Genomic DNA, 14188 nt, shown 5'->3' on the forward strand with positions numbered 1-14188 from the left:
TTCCATTTTTAATTGACATACGCAATTGTTAAGTTAGAAAGGTGACATAAATCTAACACATCAAAATGTTACAAAAATAATAACATATCGGTTGTATGTTAATTTTACATTGAAGTAATAATCAAAATGTGGTAACACAAGAAAAATTCTACATATGGACGCACGATTTTTTTACTGTGTAACGTCACACACATAAATATATGTACTGTAAAGAGATAATACTTTAAACAGAAAAAAAAACTGAGATCTAATTTTAATCTAACAAACACACACGAGAACTATACTAATACAATAATAAATATTTTTAGGCAGAGTGCAAAGATTTATAACAATGAAAATCGCATTGTCCACGAGGGGATGTGGAAACAAAACATTTCCCAAAATTGCCTAACGTCCTTGTTCCAATAAAAAAATACGTTTATTTGACGGCAACATCCCAGATTCCGCTTCAACACACAGTTCCCTTTTTCCGATGCGAGTATTTCTGTTATTTCCGCGTTTTGCACACGTGGGTTGTACGTGGAGTGTACGTGGCGCCGTTACCGCGTATTGTACGCGCGCGTGACATGCACGACGACGTGCGTGCGCATGAAAGAGAACGAGTCTCCTCGGTCCTTCAACGATCGATTACTCACCGCCACCGGTTACCCTCCCCGATGTGTATATATAGCGCGATTTAACCCCTTTCTAACAAAGGCTTGCTGAGGCTTGCGACTGGAGAAGAAGCCCAAGGCTCTTAAGCAAAAAGCGGTCCTTGTCGGCTCCGCGTTGTTGTTTGAAAACTCGCGCGCACGGTGCTCCATGATGACTTTAGCGGCGCCCGCAATTTTCAGTCCGCCAGGATCGCCGCGGTAATTGATGTGAAAGGATGAGGACAGAGTCGCGAAAATCTTAATTGGATTACGAGAAACTCGGTCGGCCGGAAGATTTATTATGCGGATATATATATATAGAGAAAGAGAGAGAGAGAGAGAGAGAGAGAGAGAGAGAGAGAGAGAGAGAGAGAGAGAGAGAGAAAAAAAGGACCCACGCTTTTGCGGACTTTTGATATATGCATGTCGCCGAGAAATTGTGGATTTCATGCGATCGTAGTCGTGATTAAACATGGAATATTACGTTTTAATTACGTCGGATAACCGGCGGATATATTCGTGATATGTATGTTAAATTTAGCGGTATTGCTTGAATGGAAAGCGTCTTGTTCCTGCTTGAGGACTGTTTCTAAGGCTAATATTTCATCAGTCACACACAATAAATTTTTCAAGTGTATTGATTGATTACAACACAGAGAATTTCTGGAAACTTGAGAACTATTTCTGTATGGTCAATCAATACATTTGAAAAATTTGTACGACAAATGAAATATTTGCCCAGCTGATATTTCAATTTGTCGTATGACAAAGCTTTTGAAGCTTATTGATTGGTTACAGGACAAAGGTTTTTTTCTGTCCTATAGCCAATTAAAACGCTTAAAAAGTTTATCACACAACACATGAAATATCAGTCTAACATGGTAGAGGAAGGGGGAGAGAGAGAGAGAGAGAGAGAGAGAGAGAGAGAGAGAGAGAGAGAGAGTGAGTCTTGCAATGCATTTGGCTTTGTCTTAATTTAAATTAACGAGTGATGTATCGTTAAAAGGATTCTATGTGACGCTTTACACAGCAAAATAGAGCGGTTTCCGTCGAGACGATTGAATGAGAAATCGGTATAGTTCTAACCTCTTAACCGATAACGCGCACGTAGTCGACACGCGAGAAGCGGCGAGTCTATCGCGTGCGTGATAAACCGCTATACGAGCGTCCCTTCTGTTCCGCGAAGTACTAAGCTTTCAGGTTAAATTTTGAAGATATGGACTCCATTACCGCGGCACCGACACACACCGGGACCGGTGCGAGTATTCGTATGTACGTAGAGAGCCACGCGGTGCGCAGCCCCGTAATTCACGGCCCCGGGAACATATGGAGCGACGCTTTGCGCCGTAAATTACGGTAAAAGTGTGCATGCACCGCGTTTCGGAGGAGACACGTATCGCCGATGAATGTTGCAAATCTGACGCTCCGTGCGCAACGTTGCGCACCATGAATTTTGATATTCGAGAGACAGGAAGAAGGATCCGCGCGCGAGCGCACCGCCATCCCCCCCCCTTTTTTTTTTTTTTGGATTGCCTCGTTTGGCAAATTTACGACGGGATTATATCACACTGGGCACTCTCCGGGTGCAATGATATATCGATAGACCAGGTTAAAGCCCACAATATATTAATGACGAACGGTGACGTAACGCCAAGTCCAAATGCGGTCGTCAACGTAGGCGCCGCGACGTCGTGCTATGGTCGAGTCTGCTCGGAATGAAGTCGTGCGATGCCCTTACCGTATAATTAGCAAGAGTTTTTTTTTATACGACCTATTCTTGTACGAGCTGTTACGAAATCCTTCTCTTTCTTGCTATAATTTTAAAATGTATGTAAGACCGCAGAGCCATTTTCGTTTTTTTGCAATCTAAATTATTTTTCACGAGTATTTTATCTTCTACATCTAATAATAAACGGCGAGTCTAATATAAATCAAAGCGATTTTATTATTTAAAGAAATTAATGGAGATTTAATATAACTTGTTGATTATAATGTTTTGATTGGAATGTTTGAAGAATTATGAGAAAGATTACCGTAAACGGTCTAGCCTGATACAGGGCAGCAAAAGAACGACTTGAAAATTAACTCGTTTTTTGAACGATTTTCAGTACCTTTCCGTTTAAGTCACTAATAGTTTTGCTTAGAGATTCTCAAGTAAAATTCTGATCACGTAGTAGTCTTTTCATGAGATAAATATGACGGAAATAGCTATAGATTACAGAGTATATAGGATCAACCTTATATGATTTACTATACATATATACTCTATAAAGAGTCAAATGTTGTTGCTATGTTTGCATCGTGACTAGACTTGCTAGAAGAGGATCTCTAGCATATTTATAGCTTATATTATATATGTATGTATTCAAACATACATCATATAATAGTATATAAATTAATTATTATTAAAAAATATGATGTAACGAAGCTCCCACACAGTGTTATTATTATATTATACTTAATATCTAATATTTAAGCATTAATACATTTTAGGAAATATTTTATAATAATATTACATGTAGTGTCGAAAATAATGTCAAATTGAAAATTCAGTATGAGGTACATATTATCTTCTGCAGCAAGAAACACGAAGAGATTTCAGAATGAGCTCGGAAGACGAGAATAATTTCACTTTTATTTGTCATAATAAAAGTAAAATTGTTTTTTTTCGCTTAATATTGTATAGATTTTTTTTTTAAATTTTCGTACAGTAATAGAACTTCCATTCGGACAAAATTCTTTTCATATCCGACACAGAAACTTCGTTGAATTACTCGCACACACTCGACATCTGCGTTTCATTATGTGGTGAGGCGTAACGTCACATATCTATTTCACTCTCGCTCGCAACGCGAGATGGAGGATTAATTATTACGGGCACGTGATAATGAGATGAAATCCCCGCTAACTACAGGGCGCGTTGCCTTTTGACCGAGATTTTTGACCCCGTTGCGAGAGAAGCGTCACTGAGGTCTCGACGGATGTGCGTTAATAGCGAATTAATAATAGCGCAGCTCCTAAAGTATGAATTATTCGGTTATACCCAGGACACTTGGAGTAGATACAATTATGTGTATAAATATTGTCTGCAAGATTATTGCATTTCCCGATGTTACGTGGCGCAGCTGTAATGATAGATCGTCGTAATTACCAGTTAGTTATTCCCGGGCCGGTTAACTCACTGTTCCATCCGCTCTCGAGTTATTTTGACCTACTCGTACGGAGGAACGTCGCAAAATCGTTAATGAATACTGTAGAACTTGAGACATCCGGGAAATTCGCGAGCTTTCGCGCGCGACGCGGTGTCGCGATAAATTATCTAAACGTTGCGCAACGCCGGGAGAAAATTGGCTTAGCGCGGCGATACTAGATCGCAATCTTGTTAAAGATGGGCGGACACACCTTTCCTACGTCCTGGTAAAGACGGCGGCACGTTAAACTCAACACTCTGAACTGAGCGTCGAACCCTGAGAACGAAGCCCCGCAGCGATTCCCCGGTTCTCTTCTCCAGTTGTCATCAGCTCGTAAACCGGTGTTTGCATCTAACGCGTGTATATTGCGACCTTTGTCTTTTCTCAGCTAACCGCGAAAATCTCTCATGAACTCTTATTTCCGCTTTTCTGCCAATTCTAGCGCGTATAAATGATCCACGTTGTCGCCGGGATTTCTACGACGGCTTTATCATAAACTCCGTAAAGCTAGCAAATAACTCATCTAATTTTTATACACTGAGAAAAAGGTTTATTAAACTTTAATGAATATTCCTTTGAATAATCCTAGCGGAATATTTACTTACGGTGAATAAATGTTTAGATAAATGAAAAAAAATGATAGTTAAATCAAGCTAATGGTTCTTGTATTTAATAAATGTGTGTTTGTATTTAGTAAATATTCCGCTAGGACTATTCAAAGAAATATTTATTAAAATTTAGTAAATGTTTTCAGTGTGTAAATACAGCCATCTAAGGCCAGCCACACACGTTCAAGTAAACTTGTCAAGTATGTTTGTGCAAGCCACTTGTGCAAGTTTACTTGAACATGTGTGGCCGGCCTTAGACTCTAATTAGTTCTCTTATATACAATATATACATATACCTACAGAATGAGTCACACGTTTTGAAACATTTAAAAATATCATGAGCACTTTCCTGGATAAGGAGTCAGAACAAATGTTTCTACGAACATTAAGTGGCAAATATTTTATTATCGAAATAATGTACACGAATAAATTTGAAATAATGATCGAATATCAATCGTGTTTACCTATGTGTGAATGGAGGACACTTTGTGCATCTCTTGTAAACAAAAAAAGACTCACCTGTAATTTTTACATAAAACAATTATTATGTTCATTATTTCGTCAACGAAACATTTGCGGCTTTTTTTATGTTCTTAAATACATTTGTTTTTCTTTTATTAACCAAGAACACGCTCATGAAAATTTAAAATATATTATTCATGCTGAATAAAATACTTTTTTTAATTTCAATTTTTGTTTTACGTTTTTAACTAAGTTATTTTTATAAACTACTATATAAGTAATTTTATAAACTATATTATTTATGTATTTTTTTAGGATAAGGTGGTACAATTTCGAACATGGCACAATTCTGAATAAAATAAGATTTGAAGAGATTTTTGAGGTTTAATACCTTCTACATAATGAGATTAGATTTAGCTAAGCTTAAAGGGGAGGTAGGTACTAAAGTGGAGAGAGCCAAACTTGAACCTCGAAAATTAAATTCAAAGTTCAGAATTATTACCATTTTCGAAATTGTATTACTTTACTTTATAAGTACATATATTACACAGATAATTTACGCGAATAAAATCTGATCCAATTTATTTAAAAAATTTCTGTTAAAACATAAAAAAGAAAATTGGAGCAAAATACAGAAATATACGAGAAATAATATTATTAAAACAGAAATATATATAGAGTATTTAAAAGAATATGTTCGTTATATTAATAGTAAAGAGAAATATATAGTGGAAAATAGATCGTCGGAATAAATTTGTAGAAAGCTGCTTGGTCTATAACGACTTCATTTTGCACATTATATATATATTTATAAGTGATGCGTATTTTTTATTGATACTCGGGCATTTCTTCTCGATTTACAAATGTCGTGCCAAAAATAAAAACTGCATAATTTTGCAGAAACATTCTTGATGAATGTGAAGGACTAAAAATTCCACAGTGCAACCGGGAAGATAAATCTTGTTTCTTGCAAGATGCAAAATAGAGTGTTTTTCTCGCGGCATAATTTATAAAGAGAGATAATAATCCGTATTAGATGAATAATATTTATCCATCTTCATCCTTTTTAGTTGATAGAGCCGTTTCGTTTTATCATGAAAAATGTATGAGCTAGTGAGAATTCTTATTAAACGGTTCTCGCTACGAGGGGATCGGAACATTAAATCCTCGCCGGGTTGTGCCAGCTGTTTGTCATTAGGTTTTGAAGGCGTCTTTACAACCGATGCACGTAGGCCGTAAATGCTGAAATGCACTCTCTGACCCAAATCACGATTCCCACGTAGATTCTGAATCATGCATCTGAAGCATCGTGTTATTTTTATGAACACGCTACGCGCTTCAGTGAATATTCCAAATTATTTTGATGCGATTATCGTTTCTTTGCGGTTTGTCTAATTGGAAAAGTTTTTATAGAAATTAAAATGGAATGATATAATAAAACGTATGCATAGTATACAAAATTTGTATACTGTTTGTAAATAAATTCTTTCGGGGTTTAATGTTAGCAGTAAATAATAAATATATACATTAATAATATAAATGCACGCGAAATTAATTATATAAATATTTTATAACTTTACGTTATAGACTTTGCGAATGTTCTGGAACAAGTCGAGGCATTAAAAGCTTCTTATAAATATATAAGCCGGAAGTCATTAAATTCCGCAATCAATGCACGTAATTCTGTAAATGTTTGAATGCACTTCGATTTAATTGACAAAGTTTGTGCAGAATCTTATTCACAGACCAAGAGCTATTCAGTTTCCGCAATCAATACTATTGGCTCCAGTGGATAAGTTAAGCTCTCCGTCATTGTTAGTCAAGCACGCAGTCAGTTCGGTCACAAAGTTACAACTCACGCAAAAATAACCGTTGAGACAGCTACATTATAAATAAAACCTTCCTGTGGTGAATCCTCTCCACAAAATGTTCAGAAAATTCAAATTACAATGTTCTATTTGTACTGGGGAACAGTTTCAACTTTCTTCTGCAAAGAAACGACGCGTATAAAAGAAATCGTAGAGACATTTTTCTCGTAAGACCGTATTTTTAGATTTTGAGCTATCTAAAAAAAGCAATTTAATGGCAAAATATGCCCCGATATTATTATGGCGTGTTAATATCATGCGGCAATTTTCTTCTCGTTGCCAAGATAAATTTGTTAGGGTAAGCTAGACGGGCGAAAATATAAAAGGGCAAAAAGCACGTCGGTCTCGGCCGCAAGCGAGACATGACGATGTTTACGGCGTTAACCAGCCTAACCGAGTGGCTCGTATTTGCGGTTTGACGAGTACGGGAAATAACTCCGTTTAACGGCGGGTCACTATGCTTCTATTTGAGAGGAAACATCATCACGGTCTTCCTAGGATTGGCGCAAAACCGGAGCAAATATCGGCCTGTGGTTAATTAACCGCGGAAGTTTAATCAGTGAGAGTGACCCTATAACTCTGGATACGAAATAAAAGATAGTATTATACGATCAATAGCGGGGTATAAATCTATTTCAAAGTTAGAGACAGGCGTGGGAAATGATGCTATTCTCAGCAAAATACTATTTTTTTATCCCTCGAAATAAAACTTGTCTCGCTTGTTCTTTGTAAAAATTAGATATAAAATATACACCCTGCAAAAAGATCTTTTAACTCTAAATTAATTAATTTACGATTAATTAATGAGAATCTATTATTGATAAAAATTATTTTAATCTTTTCATAAAAAAAAAAATATATTAAATTCGTAACTTTTTTCTGTATGAAAATTATATTTTGTATCGATTACCCAAAATTAATTATTACCAATGTGCATTTTTCTCGATATTAATTTTCTGTAGATTAATTTTCTACAGACGCAGAATTAATACACGGAACACAGTGAAAATAATTAGAAAATCATTCTATTAACGATTGCAAAAGAGAAATTTATCTTCTCGTAAATCCCATTGTTTATATGCAAAGCATAGATACGAAGATATTTCGTTTATTGTTTTGAGAGACAAAAAAACAATAAATGATGTTTCTCTGTACTTTGCATATAAACAATGATTTGCGAGAAGATAAATTTCTCTTTTGCAGTTGTAAATAGAATGATTTTCTAATTATCTCCACTGTGTTTTGTCTGCGAAAATTAATCATATCTGTAAAAGATTAATTATAATATAGAGAAAAAAATGAGCGTTTATAAAAATTAATTTTGTGGAACTGATACAAAATATAATTTTCATACATATGAGAGGTAAACTTTAATTTGCAAAGAGTAACTTTACGTGAAATTTGTTCCTTTGTTATCAATAACTACAACGCTCGAATACATGGATACACAGGCGCATAGTAGGCTCTGTGTAATAGCAGTACAAAATGCATTTTCGGAAACAAACGCAAAGACCAAGCGTCTTTTGTAAACCGGCGAATAGATGAAAGCACTGCATTCACACAATAGACGCCTTTATTCCGCATGAAAGGAGAAATCGCGATAGTCTCAGTCCAGAGGTGCAAGTCCGAAACAAAACATTGGCTGTGGGTTAATTAGACGCGAACAAGTTATAAGCCCCTTATAATGCGCGCACGCAAATCAAATAACGTGTGCATCTCTACTGTTATCTCGCATCGATGGATGAGAAAAAAATTGGTCAAATCGGAGGAATTTATATTAGAGACTCATGCGAAAAGAAATTGATGTCCTAAACACTTTGGGAAAAAATACAATTATCAAAACATTCTGCAAGTTAAAGAATTTCCATACACGTTATACAATAATTAGTAATTTATTAAAGTATTTTATTGGAATCTCATTGTTAATAATACAGATTCTCCGTAATTTGAAATGATTCTTTCTCGACGGAATATCCTTATTTATTGCAATTTTTTTAAGTATACATTTAAAAATCCAACATATGGATTAGAGTGTATTTTGCCAACTAAATCTTTTGCCTTAAATTAAAATTCTGGAACAGCTAGTTGGCTACTGAAGGCTGCTTGGATGTATGTCAACAAAAGTTTTATTCTAGCGTACTTTAAAACATGCCATGACATACTTTATATTGTGACTCTAACAATTAGTGTGTTTTACGTATTGCAACCTACTTTAACGTACTTTGACCTGCCGTCAGCAGTAATAAATAAAATATATACTTAGTTTGTTCTCGTTAGCATTGAAATTGGTTTATTAATATAATACATTTATTTTGAGAAATATTCATATTACATATTGTATATAAATATTTTTATATTTGTATCTATACATACATACACATACATATAATTTTTAAATAATGCGATAATAGAGAAAATCTATATATATATATATATAATATATATATATATTGTAATTGTATATGGGTATATATACTGAATCCATTCAACAATTCTCGTATTTCTCTATTATAATTATGTATACTAATTTCAATTCGCTTAGATAATAGTTTTTGATAAAATAAATATTTCCTCGTCGAGAGAGATTTGCGAGAAACAATGTAGATTAAATGCTAAATTACCTTCCCTCCAATTATCAACGAATTCTTATACTTTGAGAGTGTAAGAATTTCCTTATTCTTTTTCTCTATTCATTAAACGTTCTCCATTTCAGACTCTTATTTACTCGAAGGAAGAAAAAAAGATGCAAATGAATAAGAATAGATGGACATTTTAGTCGTGCCAATTTCTTTTAGCGGTCACCTAATTTAGGTCTGAAACAAACATTTGCTTAATGTAAATTTAATTGATCAATTATAACTCAATTATGTACAACGCTTTATCTGAAATTTCTACCATCTAAAGAATTTTTATCTTCGTTAAAGTCATTATTATGTTTACAAGTCACCGTACAAAAAGGTATTGAATCATAATACATACACATGTGTATAATAAACATATAATTTTCCTTTGCACAATTATCGTTACCATTATTAAATATCTCGATGAACAAACGATTCATTACATTACATACATTAAGACCGAGGTCGTGATATCGATTGAAAACAGTTTCCTCATATCGATACTAATTACGTACTTGTCACCCCTTGATTATCTCCAATCTCCGGAACAACGAATTAATATCGGCACACGCTATGACGCACGCGATATTGTATAACACAATTTATAATATACGGCATATATCTATTATCAACATTAATTATTCCGCGGGGTAGCTACGACGCACGGTGTGAGTAACTACGACAGTAATTAGCTCAGTAATCCACGGCGCATTCTGTGCAGTTCCACGGAACACAGCGCCGCACGACGCGATGCGTCGCGTCGGAGCGTTGGCAAGTAATTTTGTATGCAACGGGAGACGCGCCGGCCGAGTCCGTGGGAGCCCACAATTTCAATTGGAAATTATAATGGAAATCTACGCCCAGAATTTATTTCGGATCCTCCGCGAGTTGCTAATCCGAGTGAAAGAAATCCGCATTACGCAACGTCGGTCCACGACGCAAACGATGTTTACATCGTGCAAGGAAAAAAGGAGAGATCTCTACGAGACCGTTACAATCACTGCCGTTCGATATCAATACGAGTCGGGATTTGAAACGAATGGCAGAAGAAAATGACGTAATTTCTCCCCTTTGTTCTTCGATTCTTTGGTATGTTCGATCATAACGATCGGCGTAATCCGGTATTACAATATGGATACGTGGACTGACGTGTGCATAAAATGTAATCGTCTCTATACAGGAGAGATGTTTCTTAAATACTGTTCAATATTTTAGGAGTTGATTTTTTAGATTTTATGATATGAAGAAAAATGCATGTGAAAATATGATTTCAAAAGTCTTGTTTCAGAGATATAAATTTAAACATTTTATAAAATTATTACTTTTTTTTATAACTTCTAAACGAAAAAAGTTTTCTTCTTCAAAAATTTCTTTAGACCTAAAAAAGTAAAGATAATCGCAATAAATAGTATTATTAGCTTGACACTTTTGAAGGAATTGAATTTACAATTAACATAGAATGGTTAATTTAATTTAAAGCTATACCTATTTATACCAAATTCGATGTCAATACTTTGAAAAAATTAGATATAAAAAATTAATTTATTTTTAAACTGTTTTTTGTTTAAGAGTTTTTAAGGAAGCGATTAATTTTAATATCTTGTATTTCTGAAAATATGTATGTAAAAGAATCGAGATTATATATTCATATCAACTTTTTATCATAAAATGATCTCAAAAAACTTTCTAAAATATTAAACAGTACTTAAAAAAATATTCTGTATGATATATATCTTGTGAATATAAAAGCGGATCAAAACGTAAAGTCCTGAGCGCATTAATAAAAATTTACCTTTTTATTTATCATACAGATCTCTCAAAAGCTAAACTGATTCCACAAAATGTGAAGTAGACAAAATCGACGAAATTAAATGCTTTAGTTTAAAAATTTATAAAAAACGAAATCGATCGATTTGGTTTCTGAGAAATTACAATGCCCGACATAACGAAGGAGTAATCACTTGATATAATTGTGGGACAGAGTCCTCGAAATCATAATAAAATTCATATAAAATCTGTATGTATAAACCGATAATTACATATGCAATCACGAGAAATCATTGTATAATATTAAATAAAATTGTATATTTTACCAAATGACTTTATATGTAGTGAAAAAAATTATTTTTATAATCAGATAAAATCATATAAAATCATGTAATCTGTGGGACAATATTTCAGCTGGTAGTTACCTCCCTCGCGATATAATTTTTAGTTCGGCTTCTGTAGAGATAAAAATCCGTGTTAATCCGAACATTGGAACTCCAAATATTCGAGTAATAAGACGCATGTACCACGCTGCACTGTACGACTCCGCATTGATCCGTCTTGACTTTCGTTCGTCCGACATACACACACATAGCCATGGTACGTTCAATATGAATAATGGATTCAAATCAAACCAGCCGTTTAGCGTGAAAGCGTGTACCGCGGATTCGCGTCTGTTTGCATATGCGGATTTAATCTGCGTAATTTGTGTAAGTCACCTTCCGATCGGTCTCTCGTGCGAGCGGCTGAAAGCGCGCGCGTGACGGAAGACGCAATTATTAAATAACAGGCAAAATGGTAGCGGGAGGAAGAAAGAATAGCGGGAAACGAAAGAGAGCTAAAGAGAAAGATAAAGAGATGGAGAGTGCAATCGCTTTATCGCCGGTTGTACTCTCTCGGCTTTAACATGTTGCAGCGGCAACAAACGAACATGGTGCGCCACGGCGGAAATAACGCTCGACTTAACTTACAAGAGACACGCCACCGTTTCCAACGGGAACGTCCCGTCGTCGCGACCCCTCGTCGATGTGTACTCGATTACCTCGATAACGGGGGCACCTCGACGAATAACGTCGATCGATTTCGGCAACCGATTTACTAACGGATCCACCTGTCTCTCTTGCCGTTTCAGGTGACAAGATGGCAGCGATACAGCGTCGCAAAACGTCGGCAGCGAAGAGGAATCTGGCGGGCGTGCTGGTACCGGTGGTACTCGTCGTAGCTGGCGTCGTTTTAGCGCGATAAGCGTTTTACTTCGAAAATGTCCATAACTATTACGTCATTACTTCCGTTTGTGATAGATAGGATATTACCCTTCCTCCTCCCCTCCTCTCTCTCTTCCCCTCCGGGACTTTACGGTCCGCTCATCCTCCCCCTCCCTTCTTTTTCATCTTTTCCAGCAACCCCCCAGGCTCATACCCTCTCCTCATCCATTACTCGCGGGTCTCCTTTCCTCCTCAAACCACACTCCCGTCTTCCATTCCATCTTCCAACCTCCCTTCCCTCATCCTCACCCTCGTCCCTCTTATTCTTTATTTACTTTAGTCGAAGTTGCCGCCGGCTGGACTACTTAGATATGCGAGATTTTCGTGGAAGATTGCGCGATTGCCTGCTCCAAGTCATTACGCGCGACGCGCATGCGACTCGAATTATGTAAATACTGCCCGGGTCGAATACGCCACGACGAGGCGGATTACGTTAGGCAAGGCCTGTCCAACTTCCGGGGCACCGATTTGCTGATCGTCCGTTTTCGACAGACCAGATTTCAGGCCGGTCGGATGGAAAATTCACGCGGTCAGTGCAAACGAATCGATTGTGTCGCTAACAAGGTGAGACTACGTATTTCGGAAATCGAAATAATTGATTAGATGGGTTCCAAAAGCACAGACCCGTAGATGTGTGCATGTGTGATACAAATCTATGCGTCATATCTGTTACAAACACTGCCCTTCCTTTAAGAACACTTTTTACATTATTTACATTTACAAATAGGACAGTCGTCATCCTCACAATTTTAATTCTTGTACTTGCGTGTTGTGATTCCGAAATTATCGATTTAAACAAAAAATGACCAAGTAGCGTATATAAACCGAGATTTGATAGTTTTTGGGAATGTGTCGCTCAAGTGATTTTAAACAGAAATCACCATTTGATACAAATCCGAATTAGAACAGCTGCAATAATAAAATCTAGGTATTCGAAGATTATTTGATATCAAAAAAAACAAACGACTGGATTCTTCGTTTATTTCAAAGAAATAACATTCGGCTCAAGGATTGAGGCTCTCTTCGAATAAATTATACATATAATAACGACTTTATAAGATTCACGATTTTACAGTAATATAAACGACGCAATTTTAATTATAAGATAATGCAATAAGCATGAAATCGACTGGTTTGTACATTATTGTAAATTAAATAGGTAGACTGTAGAAGCTATATTCGATATATTTTACAATTTTACATCGTAAAAGCAATATATTTAATAATAGTAGCGATTAATGCGACAGCATTGCGACTAATTGACCGTTGTCACAAATTAGTCCGGAATCATAAATTAAAAATCAAATTAGTTTTGCATCAACTATTTACAGTGTGTCGAGTCGCAGTAGAAAAAGCATCTGCTCGCAAGATGTTTACTCATCTCATTAAGACCGTAATAACTTTGTAAGTATTTCAAATCAATCCGAATGTACTGCACAATACGACCTCTTTCCATTTAAATCCGCTTGAATAACACGTTCCCACGAAGTCTGGAAAATTTCTCTTGGGATACACAAACATGAAAAATAAAAAGGACGAATACATCTAGAAAATACCAGTCAAAACACGAAAATTCACGTTGAACGCGATTGCGAAGCGTGCGTTTCTGCTCACGCCACAATCTTACGTTTTTCGTTTCTATAAAAATTGTTATGAAAAACTGTTCCCTTTTACAAGCGAGAGCGCGCGTCTCGTAGAAGTCGCCCGCTCTTTGCGACGTCGCGTCGTAACGGCGTTGCGAGATGGAGATCGCACCGTCGCGTCGCACGAAAAC

General features: G+C 36.0%; 1 protein-coding gene across 5 annotated transcripts in view; it reads left to right on the forward strand.

Annotated features, from left to right (window-relative positions):
- Nucleotides 1-13560, forward strand: part of dpr12 (defective proboscis extension response 12) — a 225864-nt gene extending 212304 nt beyond the window's left edge. For all 5 annotated transcript variants that reach the window (XM_018521754.1, XM_018521758.1, XM_018521756.1 and 2 more), the window contains one exon: nt 12282-13560. In XM_018521754.1, the coding sequence (XP_018377256.1) occupies nt 12282-12394 (113 nt within the window). In that variant the 3' untranslated portion in view covers nt 12395-13560. The remainder of the gene's footprint in view (nt 1-12281) is intronic.
- Nucleotides 13561-14188: the final 628 nt, after the last annotated feature.

Source organism: Trachymyrmex cornetzi, unplaced genomic scaffold, assembly GCF_001594075.2.
Source record: "Trachymyrmex cornetzi isolate Tcor2-1 unplaced genomic scaffold, Tcor1.1 scaffold99, whole genome shotgun sequence".
NCBI lineage: Eukaryota > Metazoa > Arthropoda > Insecta > Hymenoptera > Formicidae > Trachymyrmex > Trachymyrmex cornetzi.